Genomic DNA, 18342 nt, shown 5'->3' with positions numbered 1-18342 from the left:
GTCTACCAAAAAAATTTGTAATTGCAACCATTTCTGGTAGAAATGGTGTATTTTCTGGAAAAATTCCAGGGGTGCCAATACTTTCGTCCATGACTGTATTTACCAAAGGTGTGCTGAGGGCGTACCTGGATCTTACAGTTGACAAACAGCTCCTCCACAGTCTTCCTGTCTCTCTCATGCAGACCTGCATGGTGCATCCCGATCCCAAAAGCCAGTGTGAGTTTCAGGTTCGAGTCCCTCACCGTGGCGATGATGGCCTCGATCTGTAGAAGCGAAGCAAAGACTGTGACTGATAAACTGCTGATACTTCTATCATTAGAGAATGTTATGTTTACGGTCCATGTTTCTCCCTCTGTCACACTCTTTCCACCCATAGTGGAGGTTTCTCCCTGTTACAGGCAGTTTGTCCTTGATTCTTCTTTACAGTGTGAGTAACATAGAAAAACTACAAACTGACAAAGAAACACCTTGGAGGACTTCTTCAGTACCACATTTTTTAATGAGATAAAGTACTATCTGAATGATCAGGCATTGGTAAATAACAGCTAAAAATCAGATGTAGGCTTCATGAACATTTCTGGTATTAACAGCTCATACACCGGCTGAATGTATGTAAACTACACAACTGTATGATTGATTTTGTGACATCTGAAGCATGTTTTTTTCATAGTTTGAGGTCATTTTTAAAGGTTTTTGCAAAATAAAGAGCAATAAGGCATTTTTTTCAAGATGGGGATATAAAATCTCAGTTTTTCTAAAACTGTCAATCTTTCCATCACTACATACGTCTCCTTTTGGCACTGTTGGTTCTGAACTACCGCTCTACTGTCACATCTCAACTAATAAAACCTAAAATACACCACGGTGGTGGAGCTGAGACAGAGGGGGAATCAGAGGTTTCTGTCAGCAGCAAAGAAAGAGCTGTCAGGCCAGAGAGGGAGAGGGGATTTGTGGCGGGTGGGTGACCCCCGGCGAGAGTTAAGCAGCTGGTGCCAGCGGTCTGTCAGTCAAACAGTGGGGAGCTGAGCCGCTACACGGGCCAGCGCAGAGGCGCAGCAGGCAGCGGCCGGCAGCGGCATATATCAGAGGAAGACAGAGGAGGAAAAGCTCTCCGCACACACATATAGAAACAAGAGCTGTAATACGGAGCATGTTTACACTGAGGCCAGAAGGCTACAAGCACTCCACCTGAGTCATCATAGTCCAGATTATAATGACGTTACAGTAAACAGAGGAGGGAATGATGGGAACATTTGTCATGCAGGGATGGATCTTTTAACAGGACAGCTCTCATATCTCCTCGTTTGATTTCAGATACAAAGTTTATTCAGAAAGCAGCCAGAAAATTCATTTAAATCAATTTTTCTCTCACTAATCTACACTCAGTACCCCATCATTACAAAGTGAATACAGAATTTTAGACAATTCTGTACATGTATTAAAAATAAAAACTGAAATCTCACAGTGAAATCAGTATTCAGAGCCTTTCCTCAGTCAGGTTGGATGGGGACTGTCAGTGACAAATGTCTTCAGGTCTCTCCAGAGATGTTGGAACAGGTTCAGATCAGGACTCTGGGCCCCTCTAGAACATTCTCAGAGCCATCTCTAATCCACTCCTGTTGTCCTGGCTGTGATCTTAGGGTCACTGTCATGCTGGAAGGTGAACCTTCAGCCCAGTCTGAGGTCCTGTGGAACAGGATTTCATTGAGGATATCTCTGTACCTCAACCCTGACCAGTCTTCCAGTGCCTACTGCTGAGAAACACCCCCACAGCATGATGCTGCCACCACGCATCACTATTGGGATGGTGGTGGAATTGAGGCCAAACATGTTAATCTTGTTTTCGTCCGACCAGAGAATCTTGTTTCTCCCAGTCTCAGAGTCCTTCAGGACAGTCTTTCCTGTGTTTCTCTCTGAGGAGAGTCTTCTGTCTAGACGCTCTAAGCCCAGATGAGTGGAGGGCTGCAGTGATAGTTGTCCCTCTGGAACTTTGCCCCATCTCCACTCAGGATCTCTGGAGCTCAGTCAGAGTGACCACCAGGTTCTTAGTCTCCTCTCTATAAGGTCCTTCTCCCCTGATGGTGAGGGCCTGGTTGGTCCAAACTTCTTCCATGTGAGAATTCTTGAGGTCACTGTTCTCTTGGGATCCTTAAAAGCAGCAGAAATGTTTCTGTGCCTGTCAACAATCCTATCTCTGAGCTCTGCAGCTCTGCAGCTCCTCTGACTTCATGGTTTCTGCACTGGAATCATTGTCAGCTGTGAGGCCTTCCATAGAGAGGTGTAAGCCTTTAGAATCATGTCCAATCAGGTTAATTTAGCACAGGTGAACTCCAATCAAGGTGTAGAAACAACTTAGCAAAGATCAGAGACATGGAGGAACCTGAGCTACATTTACCGAGTTGAATGACAGGCTCTGATTACTTGAAAAAAAAAGTCTAAAATTCTGTTTTTCACTTTATCATGATGGGGCACTGGGTGTAGATAAATGTCTGTATCACTGGGCAGCTACGTTCTGAATGCACTGTGAAAACGCAAAATTCACACTCATAAGTACATAAAAATATGGAAAATATCTGATCAGATTACCTTGTTTTGGCCTCAGGCTCATGGTGTAGATCAGTCAGCATTTTTCACGCTAATAACCCTGCTGACTTTAATCAAACTCAGTCTTTTTAAACCCTCCCCTCTCTTTAAAAATGTATGCAGAGGTCAGGACAGAGATCTATCAGGCCCTAAGTATCCCACTGCTGTGATAATATTAACACACTTTTCAACCATAAACCCAGAGGAATCATTTGCAACCATCTTGAACTGATCCTGAGGTATGCACAGACAATATAACAGAGGATGACACAGGCTTTTCCGGCACAAGTTGGGCTGGATTCCATCTGTGATCATACTTAAATTGGCACTTTAGGAAGAAATAGAGCACAGGCACAGATCAGAAGAAGAAGAAGCATGGTAAAGGAAAAATCTAATTAAAGCAGCAGTGTCGGGTATCTTCAGTCCTGGAGGCTGATTTTGAGAATTAAAGACCTCAGTGATGGGATTAAAGTCCAATCTACATGACATCATGTCATGGCAAAGAACTACAGATAGGTGTTCAGTGTTATCAAGATGCCAAGTATGTGTTTTTTATGGATGTTTCAAACGTTCAGATTAGGGGGAGGGGGGGATACTTGAGCTACTGTAGAGTCCTGAAAGCTACGGCACATTAAGGCAAAATAATTCTGAAGCTCACAGAAAATCACTGACCTTCACAACACCGCATAACACAACTGCAAAGAACCTATACAAGAAACAACAGTTTTCCTATAAACAAACTCCTGATTTCTGCAAACTGTGAGTGCTGAGTCAGCAGTGCCTTCCTGGCACTGTCTACTGAGCCTAGACCATGGAGTAGCTATGATGTTCATGAATAAACTCTTTGGTTCAGAACATGAGCACTGTCCTTGTCTTTTTGGGAGTTTTTTTTTAAATAAATGCCACAAATTAACTACCTCCATGGGCAGATTTCAGGAAGAAACACACAGTTTAGAAATCAGTGATTTTAAATGCTGATTACACGTGGTACAGAGTATTCTACAGTGATTTCTATTTGTGGAGGATAAATAACAAAAACATGGCGACCGCAGCTCAGTAGGTAGAGTCAGAGAGTTGTGGGTTTGATCCCCAGCTCCTGCAGTCACATGTCCATGTCCTCTTAACCCCAGTGTGCTCCCAGTGCTCTGTCTGTGGTGTTTAAATGAGTACTGATGCCTTTGAATGGGATTATCTAAATCTGATGGCCAGGTCTCCATGGCAGCCTCTGCCATCAGCGTGAATGGAGTGAAAGGGTATGACTGGGTGTAACCTGCTGTGTAGAAGGTCTTTGAGTAATCAGATGACTAGAAAAGTGCTGCACAAGCTCTAGTCCATTTACCAATCCGTCTCATTGGTCAGCATGTTGTCGATCTCTTAGCGCTGCCAAAAACAGCTGGCATATACACCATTCCTGAAAACGTCCTATCCTGACACATGTAAAGTACAGTGGCTGCCACTCTGGTCCCACAGCGCCTCCTGTGTATATACGGTGTAAGTACCTCTCTCTCGTCCTGGTGCAGCCATTGTTTGGGGTTGTCCTCAGTGGCGAGGTAGGCGATGAGATCCAAGGCGGTCAGTCGGGTCTGGCGTCGTGATGACACGAAAATCAGGACTGGCTTAGCTGGAGAGTGGCTGCGAATGGCTGGAAAGGTACAAGGAATTATGTTTACATAACACAGAACACACGAGGGGCAGAAAGTTCTGGAAAAATCCATGAAAAAATAAAATCAATGAGGCAGATGTAAAAAACACATAGATCATGGTATACAGTGTACCTAAGGTGTTAATAAAAACAGAAACAGGTATTTAACAGTGATTGTGATTAAAGCTATCTCATTTTTCCTCATTAACCACTCTGTCCTTCAAAAAACAACAACAACTGGAGTCTTGTCCATTCGACAAATAGAGATCATCCTGTTGATAAGGGGGTAATGGTGAGGGTTCTATGATGGTTGTGGTTCTATGATGGTGAGGGTTCTATGATGGTTGTGGTTCTATAATGGTGAGGGTTCTATGATGGTGAGGGTTCTATGATGGTGAGGGTTCTATGATGGTTGGGGTTATATGATGGTGAGGGTCCTATGATGGTTGTGGTTCTATGATGATGAGGGTTCTATGATGGTTGTGGTTATATGATGGTGAGGGTTCTATGATGATGAGGGTTCTATGATGGTTGTGGTTATATGATGGTGAGGGTTCTATGACGATGAGGGTTCTATGATGGTTGGGGTTATATGATGGTGAGGGTTCTATCATGGTGAGATGTCTTATGATGATGAGGGTTCTATGATGGTTGTGGTTCTATGATGGTGAGGGTTCTATGATGGTGAGGGCTCTATGATGGTTGTGGTTCTATGGTGGTTGTGGTTCTATGGTGGTGAGGGCTCTATGATGGTTGTGGTTCTATGATGGTTGTGGTTCTATGGTGGTTGTGGTTCTTTGGTGGTGAGGGTTCTATGATGGTTGTGGTTCTATGGTGGTGAGGGTTCTATGGTGGTTGTGGTTCTATGATGGTTGTGGTTCTATGGTGGTTGTGGTTCTATGGTGGCGAGGGTTCTATGCTGGTTGTGGTTCTATGGTGGTTGTGGTTCTTTGGTGGTGAGGGTTCTATGCTGGTTGTGGTTCTATGGTGGTGAGGGTTCTATGGTGGTGAGGGTTCTATGGTGGTTGTGGTTCTATGGTGGTTGTGGTTCTATGGTGGTTGTGGTTCTATGATGGTTGTGGTTCTATGGTGGTTGTGGTTCTGTGGTGGTGAGGGTTCTATGCTGGTTGTGGTTCTATGATGGTTGTGGTTCTATGGTGGTTGTAGTTCTATGGTGGTTGTGGTTCTATGATGGTTGTGGTTCTATGGTGGTGAGGGTTCTATGCTGGTTGTAGTTCTATGGTGGTTAGGGTTCTATGGTGGTGAGGGTTCTATGGTGATGAGGGTTCTATGGTGGTTGTGGTTCTATGGTGGTTGTGGTTCTATGATGGTTGTGGTTCTATGGTGGTTGTGGTTCTATGGTGGTTGTGGTTCTTTGGTGGTGAGGGTTCTATGCTGGTTGTGGTTCGATGGTTGTGAGGGTTCTATGGTGGTGAGGGTTCTATGGTGGTTGTGGTTCTATGGTGGTTGTGGTTCTATGATGGTTGTGGTTCTATGGTGGTTGTGGTTCTATGGTGGTGAGGGTTCTATGCTGGTTGTGGTTCTATGATGGTTGTGGTTCTATGGTGGTTGTGGTTCTTTGGTGGTGCGGGTTCTATGCTGGTTGTGGTTCTATGGTGGTGAGGGCTCTATGATGGTTGTGGTTCTATGATGGTTGTGGTTCTATGGTGGTTGTGGTTCTTTGGTGGTGAGGGTTCTATGATGGTTGTGGTTCTATGGTGGTGAGGGTTCTATGGTGGTTGTGGTTCTATGATGGTTGTGGTTCTATGGTGGTTGTGGTTCTATGGTGGCGAGGGTTCTATGCTGGTTGTGGTTCTATGGTGGTTGTGGTTCTTTGGTGGTGAGGGTTCTATGCTGGTTGTGGTTCTATGGTGGTGAGGGTTCTATGGTGGTGAGGGTTCTATGGTGGTTGTGGTTCTATGGTGGTTGTGGTTCTATGGTGGTTGTGGTTCTATGATGGTTGTGGTTCTATGGTGGTTGTGGTTCTGTGGTGGTGAGGGTTCTATGCTGGTTGTGGTTCTATGATGGTTGTGGTTCTATGGTGGTTGTAGTTCTATGGTGGTTGTGGTTCTATGATGGTTGTGGTTCTATGGTGGTGAGGGTTCTATGCTGGTTGTAGTTCTATGGTGGTTAGGGTTCTATGGTGGTGAGGGTTCTATGGTGATGAGGGTTCTATGGTGGTTGTGGTTCTATGGTGGCGAGGGTTCTATGCTGGTTGTGGTTCTATGGTGGTTGTGGTTCTTTGGTGGTGAGGGTTCTATGCTGGTTGTGGTTCTATGGTGGTGAGGGTTCTATGGTGGTGAGGGTTCTATGGTGGTTGTGGTTCTATGGTGGTTGTGGTTCTATGATGGTTGTGGTTCTATGATGGTTGTGGTTCTATGGTGGTTGTGGTTCTATGGTGGTGAGGGTTCTATGATGGTTGTGGTTCTATGATGGTTGTGGTTCTATGGTGGTTGTAGTTCTATGGTGGTTGTGGTTCTATGATGGTTGTGGTTCTATGGTGGTGAGGGTTCTATGCTGGTTGTAGTTCTATGGTGGTTAGGGTTCTATGGTGGTGAGGGTTCTATGGTGATGAGGGTTCTATGGTGGTTGTGGTTCTATGGTGGTTGTGGTTCTATGATGGTTGTGGTTCTATGGTGGTTGTGGTTCTATGGTGGTTGTGGTTCTTTGGTGGTGAGGGTTCTATGCTGGTTGTGGTTCGATGGTTGTGAGGGTTCTATGGTGGTGAGGGTTCTATGGTGGTTGTGGTTCTATGGTGGTTGTGGTTCTATGATGGTTGTGGTTCTATGGTGGTTGTGGTTCTATGGTGGTGAGGGTTCTATGCTGGTTGTGGTTCTATGATGGTTGTGGTTCTATGGTGGTTGTGGTTCTTTGGTGGTGCGGGTTCTATGCTGGTTGTGGTTCTATGGTGGTGAGGGTTCTATGGTGGTTGTGGTTCTATGGTGGTTGTGGTTCTATGGTGGTTGTGGTTCTATGCTGGTTGTGGTTCTATGGTGGTGAGGGTTCTATGGTGGTGAGGGTTCTATGATGGTGAGGGCTCTATGATGGTGAGGGTTCTATGATGGTTGCGGTTCTATGGTGGTGAGGGTTCTATGGTGGTGAGGGTTCTATGATGGTGAGGGTTCTATGATGGTTGTGGTTCTATGGTGGTGAGGGTTCTATGATGGTGAGGGCTCTATGATGGTTGTGGTTCTATGGTGGTTGTGGTTCTATGGTGGTGAGGGTTCTATGATGGTTGTGGTTCTATGATGGTTGTGGTTCTATGGTGGTTGTGGTTCTATGGTGGTGAGGGTTCTATGATGGTGAGATGTCTTATGATGATGAGGGTTCTATGATGGTTGTGGTTCTATGATGGTGAGGGTTCTATGATGGTGAGGGCTCTATGATGGTTGTGGTTCTATGGTGGTTGTGGTTCTATGGTGGTTGTGGTTCTATGGTGGTGAGGGCTCTATGATGGTTGTGGTTCTATGATGGTTGTGGTTCTATGGTGGTTGTGGTTCTTTGGTGGTGAGGGTTCTATGATGGTTGTGGTTCTATGGTGGTGAGGGTTCTATGATGATGAGGGTTCTATGATGGTTGGGGTTATATGATGGTGAGGGTTCTATGATGGTTGTGGTTCTATGATGGTTGTGGTTCTATGGTGGTTGTGGTTCTTTGGTGGTGAGGGTTCTATGATGGTTGTGGTTATATGATGGTGAGGGTTCTATGATGATGAGGGTTCTATGATGGTTGGGGTTATATGATGGTGAGGGTTCTATGATGGTTGTGGTTCTATGATGGTGAGGGTTCTATGATGATGAGGGTTCTATGATGGTTGGGGTTATATGATGGTGAGGGTTCTATGAAGATGAGGGTTCTATGATGGTTGTGGTTCTATGATGGTGAGGGTTCTATGATGGTGAGGGTTCTATGATGGTTGTGGTTCTATGGTGGTGAGGGTTCTATGATGGTGAGGGCTCTATGATGGTTGTGGTTCTATGGTGGTTGTGGTTCTATGGTGGTGAGGGTTCTATGATGGTTGTGGTTCTATGATGGTTGTGGTTCTATGGTGGTGAGGGTTCTATCATGGTGAGATGTCTTATGATGATGAGGGTTCTATGATGGTTGTGGTTCTATGATGGTGAGGGTTCTATGATGGTGAGCGCTCTATGATGGTTGTGGTTCTATGGTGGTTGTGGTTCTATGGTGGTTGTGGTTCTATGGTGGTGAGGGCTCTATGATGGTTGTGGTTCTATGATGGTTGTGGTTCTATGGGGGTTGTGGTTCTTTGGTGGTGAGGGTTCTATGATGGTTGTGGTTCTATGATGGTTGTGGTTCTATGGTGGTGAGGGTTCTATGGTGGTGAGGGTTCTATGGTGGTTGTGGTTCTATGGTGGTTGTGGTTCTATGGTGGCGAGGGTTCTATGCTGGTTGTGGTTCTATGGTGGTTGTGGTTCTTTGGTGGTGAGGGTTCTATGCTGGTTGTGGTTCTATGGTGGTGAGGGTTCTATGGTGGTGAGGGTTCTATGGTGGTTGTGGTTCTATGGTGGTTGTGGTTCTATGGTGGTTGTGGTTCTATGATGTTTGTGGTTCTATGGTCGTTGTGGTTCTGTGGTGGTGAGGGTTCTATGATGGTTGTGGTTCTATGGTGGTTGTAGTTCTATGGTGGTTGTGGTTCTATGATGGTTGTGGTTCTATGGTGGTGAGGGTTCTATGGTGGTTGTGGTTCTATGGTGGTTGTGGTTCTATGGTGGTTGTGGTTCTATGATGGTTGTGGTTCTATGGTGGTTGTGGTTCTATGGTGGTGAGGGTTCTATGCTGGTTGTGGTTTTATGATGGTTGTGGTTCTATGGTGGTTGTGGTTCTTTGGTGGTGCGGGTTCTATGCTGGTTGTGGTTCTATGGTGGTGAGGGTTCTATGGTGGTGAGGGTTCTATGATGGTTGTGGTTCTATGGTGGTTGTGGTTCTATGGTGGTTGTGGTTCTATGATGATGAGGGTTCTATGATGGTTGTGGTTCTATGATGGTGAGGGTTCTATGATGGTGAGGGCTCTATGATGGTTGTGGTTCTATGGTGGTTGTGGTTCTATGGTGGTGAGGGCTCTATGATGGTTGTGGTTCTATGATGGTTGTGGTTCTATGGGGGTTGTGGTTCTTTGGTGGTGAGGGTTCTATGATGGTTGTGGTTCTATGGTGGTTGTGGTTCTTTGGTGGTGAGGGTTCTATGGTGGTTGTGGTTCTATGATGGTTGTGGTTCTATGGTGGTTGTGGTTCTATGGTGGCGAGGGTTCTATGCTGGTTGTGGTTCTATGGTGGTTGTGGTTCTTTGGTGGTGAGGGTTCTATGCTGGTTGTGGTTCTATGGTGGTGAGGGTTCTATGGTGGTGAGGGTTCTATGGTGGTTGTGGTTCTATGGTGGTTGTGGTTCTATGGTGGTTGTGGTTCTATGATGGTTGTGGTTCTATGGTGGTTGTGGTTCTGTGGTGGTGAGGGTTCTATGATGGTTGTGGTTCTATGATGGTTGTGGTTCTATGGTGGTTGTAGTTCTATGGTGGTTGTGGTTCTATGATGGTTGTGGTTCTATGGTGGTGAGGGTTCTATGGTGGTTGTGGTTCTATGGTGGTTGTGGTTCTATGGTGGTTGTGGTTCTATGATGGTTGTGGTTCTATGGTGGTTGTGGTTCTATGGTGGTGAGGGTTCTATGCTGGTTGTGGTTCTATGATGGTTGTGGTTCTATGGTGGTTGTGGTTCTTTGGTGGTGCGGGTTCTATGCTGGTTGTGGTTCTATGGTGGTGAGGGTTCTATGGTGGTGAGGGTTCTATGGTGGTTGTGGTTCTATGGTGGTTGTGGTTCTATGGTGGTTGTGGTTCTATGGTGGTGAGGGTTCTATGCTGGTTGTGGTTCTATGGTGGTGAGGGTTCTATGGTGGTGAGGGTTCTATGATGGTGAGGGCTCTATGATGGTGAGGGTTCTATGATGGTTGCGGTTCTATGGTGGTGAGGGTTCTATGGTGGTGAGGGCTCTATGATGGTGAGGGTTCTATGATGGTTGTGGTTCTATGGTGGTGAGGGTTCTATGATGGTGAGGGCTCTATGATGGTTGTGGTTCTAAGGTGGTTGTGGTTCTATGGTGGTGAGGGTTCTATAATGGTTGTGGTTCTATGATGGTTGTGGTTCTATTGTGGTTGTGGTTCTATGGTGGTGAGGGTTCTATCATGGTGAGATGTCTTATGATGATGAGGGTTCTATGATGGTTGTGGTTCTATGATGGTGAGGGTTCTATGATGGTGAGGGCTCTATGATGGTTGTGGTTCTATGGTGGTTGTGGTTCTATGGTGGTTGTGGTTCTATGGTGGTTAGGGCTCTATGATGGTTGTGGTTCTATGATGGTTGTGGTTCTATGGTGGTTGTGGTTCTTTGGTGGTGAGGGTTCTATGATGGTTGTGGTTCTATGGTGGTGAGGGTTCAATGATGATGAGGGTTCTATGATGGTTGGGGTTATATGATGGTGAGGGTTCTATGATGGTTGTGGTTCTATGATGGTTGTGGTTCTATGGTGGTTGTGGTTCTTTGGTGGTGAGGGTTCTATGATGGTTGTGGTTCTTTGGTGGTGAGGGTTCTATGATGATGAGGGTTCTATGATGGTTGGGGTTATATGATGGTGAGGGTTCTATGATGGTTGTGGTTCTATGATGGTGAGGGTTCTATGATGATGAGGGTTCTATGATGGTTGGGGTTATATGATGGTGAGGGTTCTATGAAGATGAGGGTTCTATGATGGTTGTGGTTCTATGATGGTGAGGGTTCTATGATGGTGAGGGTTCTATGATGGTTGTGGTTCTATGGTGGTGAGGGTTCTATGATGGTGAGGGCTCTATGATGGTTGTGGTTCTATGGTGGTGAGGGTTCTATGATGGTTGTGGTTCTATGATGGTTGTGGTTCTATGGTGGTGAGGGTTCTATCATGGTGAGATGTCTTATGATGATGAGGGTTCTATGATGGTTGTGGTTCTATGATGGTGAGGGTTCTATGATGGTGAGGGCTCTATGATGGTTGTGGTTCTATGGTGGTTGTGGTTCTATGGTGGCGAGGGCTCTATGATGGTTGTGGTTCTATGATGGTTGTGGTTCTATGGTGGTTGTGGTTCTTTGGTGGTGAGGGTTCTATGATGGTTGTGGTTCTATGGTGGTGAGGGTTCTATGGTGGTGAGGGTTCTATGGTGGTTGTGGTTCTATGATGGTTGTGGTTCTATGGTGGTTGTGGTTCTATGGTGGCGAGGGTTCTATGCTGGTTGTGGTTCTATGGTGGTTGTGGTTCTTTGGTGGTGAGGGTTCTATGCTGGTTGTGGTTCTATGGTGGTGAGGGTTCTATGGTGGTGAGGGTTCTATGGTGGTTGTGGTTCTATGGTGGTTGTGGTTCTATGGTGGTTGTGGTTCTATGATGGTTGTGGTTCTATGGTGGTTGTGGTTCTGTGGTGGTGAGGGTTCTATGCTGGTTGTGGTTCTATGATGGTTGTGGTTCTATGGTGGTTGTAGTTCTATGGTGGTTGTGGTTCTATGATGGTTGTGGTTCTATGGTGGTGAGGGTTCCATGCTGGTTGTAGTTCTATGGTGGTTAGGGTTCTATGGTGGTGAGGGTTCTATGGTGATTAGGGTTCTATGGTGGTTGTGGTTCTATGGTGGTTGTGGTTCTATGGTGGTTGTGGTTCTATGATGGTTGTGGTTCTATGGTGGTTGTGGTTCTATGGTGGTTGTGGTTCTTTGGTGGTGAGGGTTCTATGCTGGTTGTGGTTCTATGGTGGTGAGGGTTCTATGGTGGTTGTGGTTCTATGGTGGTTGTGGTTCTATGGTGGTTGTGGTTCTATGATGGTTGTGGTTCTATGGTGGTTGTGGTTCTATGGTGGTGAGGGTTCTATGCTGGTTGTGGTTCTATGATGGTTGTGGTTCTATGGTGGTTGTGGTTCTTTGGTGGTGCGGGTTCTATGCTGGTTGTGGTTCTATGGTGGTGAGGGTTCTATGGTGGTGAGGGTTCTATGGTGGTTGTGGTTCTATGGTGGTTGTGGTTCTATGGTGGTTGTGGTTCTATGATGGTTGTGGTTCTATGGTGGTGAGGGTTCTATGATGATGAGGGTTCTATGATGGTTGGGGTTATATGATGGTGAGGGTTCTATGAAGATGAGGGTTCTATGATGGTTGTGGTTCTATGATGGTGAGGGTTCTATGATGGTGAGGGTTCTATGATGGTGAGGGCTCTATGATGGTTGTGGTTCTATGGTGGTGAGGGTTCTATGATGGTTGTGGTTCTATGATGGTTGTGGTTCTATGGTGGTGAGGGTTCTATCATGGTGAGATGTCTTATGATGATGAGGGTTCTATGATGGTTGTGGTTCTATGATGGTGAGGGTTCTATGATGGTGAGGGCTCTATGATGGTTGTGGTTCTATGGTGGTTGTGGTTCTATGGTGGTTGTGGTTCTATGGTGGCGAGGGCTCTATGATGGTTGTGGTTCTATGATGGTTGTGGTTCTATGGTGGTTGTGGTTCTTTGGTGGTGAGGGTTCTATGATGGTTGTGGTTCTATGGTGGTGAGGGTTCTATGGTGGTGAGGGTTCTATGGTGGTTGTGGTTCTATGATGGTTGTGGTTCTATGGTGGTTGTGGTTCTATGGTGGTTGTGGTTCTATGATGGTTGTGGTTCTATGGTGGTTGTGGTTCTATGGTGGTTGTGGTTCTTTGGTGGTGAGGGTTCTATGCTGGTTGTGGTTCTATGGTGGTGAGGGTTCTATGGTGGTTGTGGTTCTATGGTGGTTGTGGTTCTATGGTGGTTGTGGTTCTATGATGGTTGTGGTTCTATGGTGGTTGTGGTTCTATGGTGGTGAGGGTTCTATGCTGGTTGTGGTTCTATGATGGTTGTGGTTCTATGGTGGTTGTGGTTCTTTGGTGGTGCGGGTTCTATGCTGGTTGTGGTTCTATGGTGGTGAGGGTTCTATGGTGGTGAGGGTTCTATGGTGGTTGTGGTTCTATGGTGGTTGTGGTTCTATGGTGGTTGTGGTTCTATGATGGTTGTGGTTCTATGGTGGTGAGGGTTCTATGCTGGTTGTGGTTCTATGGTGGTGAGGGTTCTATGGTGGTGAGGGTTCTATGATGGTGAGGGCTCTATGATGGTGAGGGTTCTATGATGGTTGCGGTTCTATGATGGTTGTGGTTCTATGGTGGTGAGGGTACTTTGCTGGTTGTGGTTCTATGGTGGTGAGGGTACTATGCTGGTTGTGGTTCTATGGTGGTGAGGGTACTATGCTGGTTGTGGTTCTAAGTTGGGGAGGGTACTATCATGGTGAGGGTTTTATGATGGTGATGGTGCTATGATGGGGAGTGCCCTTTGATGTTGAGGGCCCAATGAGCTGAGGGTTCTATCATGGTGAGATGTCTTATGATGATGAGGGTTCTATGATGATGAGGGTCTTAGAATGGTGATGGTGCTATGATTGTGAGGGTCCTATGATGGTGATGGTTCTATGATGGTGATGGTGCTATGATGGTGAGTGCCCTATGAGGTGAGGGTTCTATCATGGTGAGGTGTCCTCTGACAGCAGTGTTTTTAAATACACCATATTGACAAAGTATTAAGCTGGCTGGCTATTACAGGTTATTGTAGATCCATGTCTTCAGAGTGGTCGTGCAGCCTTTGAAAACATCAACCATGTGTTGTTTCATGAATGTTTAGTTGTTGTTAAACCAATAAAACAGATTAAAGGTTTTAGTTTCACCTTTAAAGCCTGGTTCTGGAGTTTTACCTTGGAAGGTTGGCTTGTTCATGGTGGCCATGCGTGGGCAGTAGTGCTGTCCAGGGAAGCCATGGATGTGGACTTCCAGTGGTACGGGGCGAACAGACGGACGGAAGTTAAACAAACCCACCTTTACAAAGAGGGGGGGGGGGTGTGTTAATGAGAGCAGCTGGTGACACAGGCTCCATCTGTCTGTGATGTTACTCTGAAGCTGCTGCTGGACTGAGATCTGCTGTTTTACCCTTTCAGGATTCTGCTGTAATCACTGTGGTAATGTCAACATAAATAAACCCCAGGTGTGCTTATAGCCCTGGATGTGTTGTGCTGTTATTTACAGACGTCCTGAGTGTTTAGATCATTTAAAACGCAGCTATAAAGCTAACAGCTAACCCCCAACAGCAGTCAGTCTGATTTAAGATGGCACATATTGTCCAGTTTGCCAACACTGTCTCCAGCAGCACAGCAGATTTAAGCTTCAGTATTGTTGGATGTGTCTGAGATAATACATGCAGAAAAGAGTGGATTGTAAGGGTTGGTGGTGAGAGCGCCATCTCACTTCAGAAGCTGGGAGGACGAGCTCAGGGTGTCCTTGCTAATCTGGTCTACAGTAGCAGAAGCAGCAAATGTGATTTCATCTGCAGGTAAGAGCCGTCAGCGAGAGGGAGATGGTGCTGAACTATCCACAGTGGATGTTTCAGTCTTTCTTCAGGACTACTCCATTTAAACCATGATGGGTGGATTTTACCATTTTAGCAGAGGTTACAGTTGAGATCATCAGTCTATGAGGACTATTACGGAACAACTGACCGTAGGGGTGAATGTTTGATTGTAATGTTGTGTTTTTGCTGGTGTTTTCAGTGGAGGATGTTATTATCAATGTGCTAACTTAGAGCTAATGATATGTGTAAGGAAAAGCTCTCAGCTTCCAATATGTCTGTTAAAACAACTTACAAAAAGACAAAAGAATGTCTTTCTGTGGTCATTTCCAAGGTCTGTATAAACGAGATCATAATACCTGCTCTCTGGGCGGTACTGTAAGCAGTCTATAACCATCTAACAGCAACACAGCATTACATCAACTACTTCACAAAGTTCCTGCCAGGATGTAGAAGACGGCCTACTATTTACCTTGCAAGGCTTCAGTCACTTTAGCTTTATCTGACATACTCCTCTGCCATCTCTTAGCCTCATCTGTAAAACCAAGTAGTGCTGTGATGGCAAACTGGCTTCTTTTTAGCTTAAGGCCGCTGTCTGAACTAATGTCTGAACTGGTGTCGTTCATGCGTAGGCGCTTCTCATGAGACAAGGCTGTGGCCTGCTGCCAAAGTAAGGTAGAGCTGGCAGCAGGTGACTGGGGATGGATGCGTTTTCCTCTGTTCTAAGTGACTGCACTGCTAGATTGGCTTTAAATGACTGGAAAAGCTGCATGCTGTTTCTTTGACCTGTATGTGCCTGGAAATGATCAGGCTCATGGCATTAACAGATTAATCCCAATATCAAGTTTAAAGAAAAGAGGAGACAAACTTTAAGCAGAGCTTGATTTCATATTTGAGCTTTCAAAACTGTTGATATTTACAGTCGAGCTAAACATTTCAGTCTATGTGTGTATTTCTATGTTCCACTAACAGAGCAGCTCCTTGGTCCGTATTCCTGCAGACAATCCAAATGATCCCACTGTAGGCTGCAGACAATTATAGAGACAAAGCATGACATCCAACCTCTGTCTGACGTACTTCTTAGTGTAATTACTAATATCATATTCATACGCTCAGATATGAAGAGGAAGGAAATAAGTGAACCCTAAGAAAAAAAGAAGCTAAACCCCGAGTGTGGTTTCCTTCTGGATGTTTCTAAAACAATGGAGCTTAAGAAGATGAGGGCTCAGATGTCAGAAACCTGCTGAAGGAGATTCTTTCAGTGATGTTCAGACACTGACACTATAAACAAGAAGAGCACTGTGTATTCTGGATTTCTGACCTGTTGGATTCCCAGCCAGTCGGCGAGGTCTCGAGCGTTGGCGAGAGCCGTGGACAGACCAACCACTCTGACGCTCTTAGAGGTGTGGGAGGAGATGAAGTTCGTCCTGGAGACGATGACCTCCAACACCGGACCTCTGTCCTCACCTACAGACACAAAACAACAGATAAAACTGAAAATTTCAGCCAGATGAAGGTACTTCTATGGGAATCAAATACAAGCTTTGATAGAGAATAACTTGGATGTTTTCAACTCAGTTTGGCAAATTTACACAAATATTTAAATGACAAAAGGGAAGTTTTTATACCCATGCAAACGATGCAGTGTATTTGCATTGTCTTTAGGCCTTTGCACACCAGAGCAATGCAAGTCAAAGGGGAAAAAAGACTTTCCATTGTTTTATTGAGCTACTGTGCAAACGCACCATGTGAAAACTGCTTCATGTTTTCATCATTGTTTCCCACCAATTTTGACACATTTTTACCATTCAGCACCTATTTTTGTCAGTTTTAAACTCTTTCCACCAATTTTTGGAACTGCCACTTCTAAACCAGTTCTTGCCACTTAAGCCTAAGGTTGCCTCTGTTGAACCATTATTGCCACTATAAACCCCTTTCTACCACGTATTACGCCCAGTTTTGCGAATTTTAACCACATTTCACCATTTGATATGACCATTTTTGCCAGTTTAACCAATTTCTGCCAATATCTGTCTATTTTTTCTTTCTCAGATAATAATTTTTTGCCAGTTTTTATCAATTTTTCATCCCATTTCACAAAATTTCTACTAATTTTTGCCAAATTAAAGCCATTGCAGCCACATTTGAACTCCCTTTTACAACTATAAATGCCCATGTTTACCACTTTAACCCATTTTTGCCTTTTTTGCCATTTTATCTAATTTTTGCAACTTCTAACCCATTATTTTGGAAATCCAACTTTATCTCCTTTTCCACCATCTTTTTTGCCATTATTAACCAATTTTAGCAACTTTTAAATCATTTAATTCTTTTTTTAACAAAAGGAATTTACATATTTAAGAAGGCTTTTTACTACAAAAATGATTGAAAAAAGATAACTGATAAGAGAGGTTTTTGTTCAGGTTAAATATGAAATATGGATATCACGGCTTAACTTTACAATGGACCATGATTTTGCTGGGACGGCCTGTCTGCACATGACTATTCTTGAATGTTCATGGCTGTGTTCAGCCACTTTCAGGTACAGTATGGTTCCCGGTCTCTCGCACCTTTATTTTGGGGATCGTGGGCTGAAAAGGTTGACAACCACTGGCTTAAAGAATATTGGCACACACAGCAAATACATTAAGAACTAGTATAAGATTCAGAGAGTATGAAATATCAAAATAACCCTCCACACAGACTCCCGTGGGCGTGTTGACTCTTACCCAGCAGGTGGATCTCATCAATGATGAGGATGGCGACTTTCTGGACGTAGCTCCTGTTCTGCCAGCTCCTGCTCACTCCGTCCCATTTCTCTGGGGTGGTGACGATGAGGTCGGCCTGAGCGATTGCTCTCATGTCTGGAGTCACATCGCCTGTCAGCTCCACTACTCTGCACACAACAATTAAAGCAGGCTGTCCCATTTCTGACACTATACTTGAACTATTTAGCACCAAATTTAGCCCAGAAAGTCAGAAACAAAATTCTTGAAGAACTTTTTAAAACCTGAGCCCTCCACAGAGGGCTACAGTCTCCGTCTTTACTCACTTCTTCCCCAGTTTCTCTTCAATCCTGACCTTCCAGTCCTCGATCCTCTCTCTAACCAGAGCTTTCAGAGGGGCGATGTACACCACCTGAGCACAAAACAAAAGGCAAATTAATTCAGCTACATGCACATTTTGCAGTGCAGAGGCCTCATTTTATGTGGTAAGGTAAGTACCACTAAGGTCTGTTTACTGGGATTTCTAGTGTCTTCTGTGAGCACAAATTCAGTTCTTCCTGAAGAAAATTAGCTTTTAATTCAACATCAACTATAGAGTCCAACCTTAGACGTCGGGTACTTGTTGAAGACCCTGAACATGGCCATCTCTGCTGCGATAGTTTTACCAGAGCCCGTCGGCGCCCCCAGCAGGACGTTGGTGTCGGTGTGATAGAGCGTGTGGAAGATTTGGGTCTGGATTGGGTTGTAGTGAGTGAACTTGTACAGGCTCTCGTACTCCCGGTTACCCAGAGCTGTCACCGGCAACGGCTGAAGATCCAGCAGCTCTGAGAGGAAGACGAGAATAGGAGGAGGATCATGACACAGCAGCAAACATTCTCATTTACACATTCACATTCACAGAGCAGCAGCAGCTTCAACAGCAGCATTCAGCTGTAGTTTCACTGTCCATCCAGCATGAACTCTCCTTCTAGCTCTG

The 18342-nt window shown here is 45.1% G+C and overlaps 1 protein-coding gene across 3 annotated transcripts in view; it reads right to left on the bottom strand.

The window, feature by feature from the left end:
• The window catches only part of ascc3 (activating signal cointegrator 1 complex subunit 3), a 251624-nt gene that overhangs the window by 49406 nt on the left and 183876 nt on the right, over positions 1-18342 (bottom strand). For all 3 annotated transcript variants that reach the window (XM_041793322.1, XM_041793323.1, XM_041793324.1), the window contains exons 25-31: positions 17970-18190; positions 17693-17778; positions 17370-17536; positions 15962-16107; positions 13994-14114; positions 4083-4225; positions 126-263 (exon numbers count right to left, since the gene is read on the bottom strand). In XM_041793322.1, the coding sequence (XP_041649256.1) occupies positions 126-263; positions 4083-4225; positions 13994-14114; positions 15962-16107; positions 17370-17536; positions 17693-17778; positions 17970-18190 (1022 nt within the window). The remainder of the gene's footprint in view (positions 1-125; positions 264-4082; positions 4226-13993; positions 14115-15961; positions 16108-17369; positions 17537-17692; positions 17779-17969; positions 18191-18342) is intronic.

The sequence above is a fragment of the Cheilinus undulatus genome, linkage group 8, assembly GCF_018320785.1.
Source record: "Cheilinus undulatus linkage group 8, ASM1832078v1, whole genome shotgun sequence".
Lineage (NCBI taxonomy): Eukaryota > Metazoa > Chordata > Actinopteri > Labriformes > Labridae > Cheilinus > Cheilinus undulatus.
This window is presented reverse-complemented; position numbering and strand designations above follow the sequence as displayed.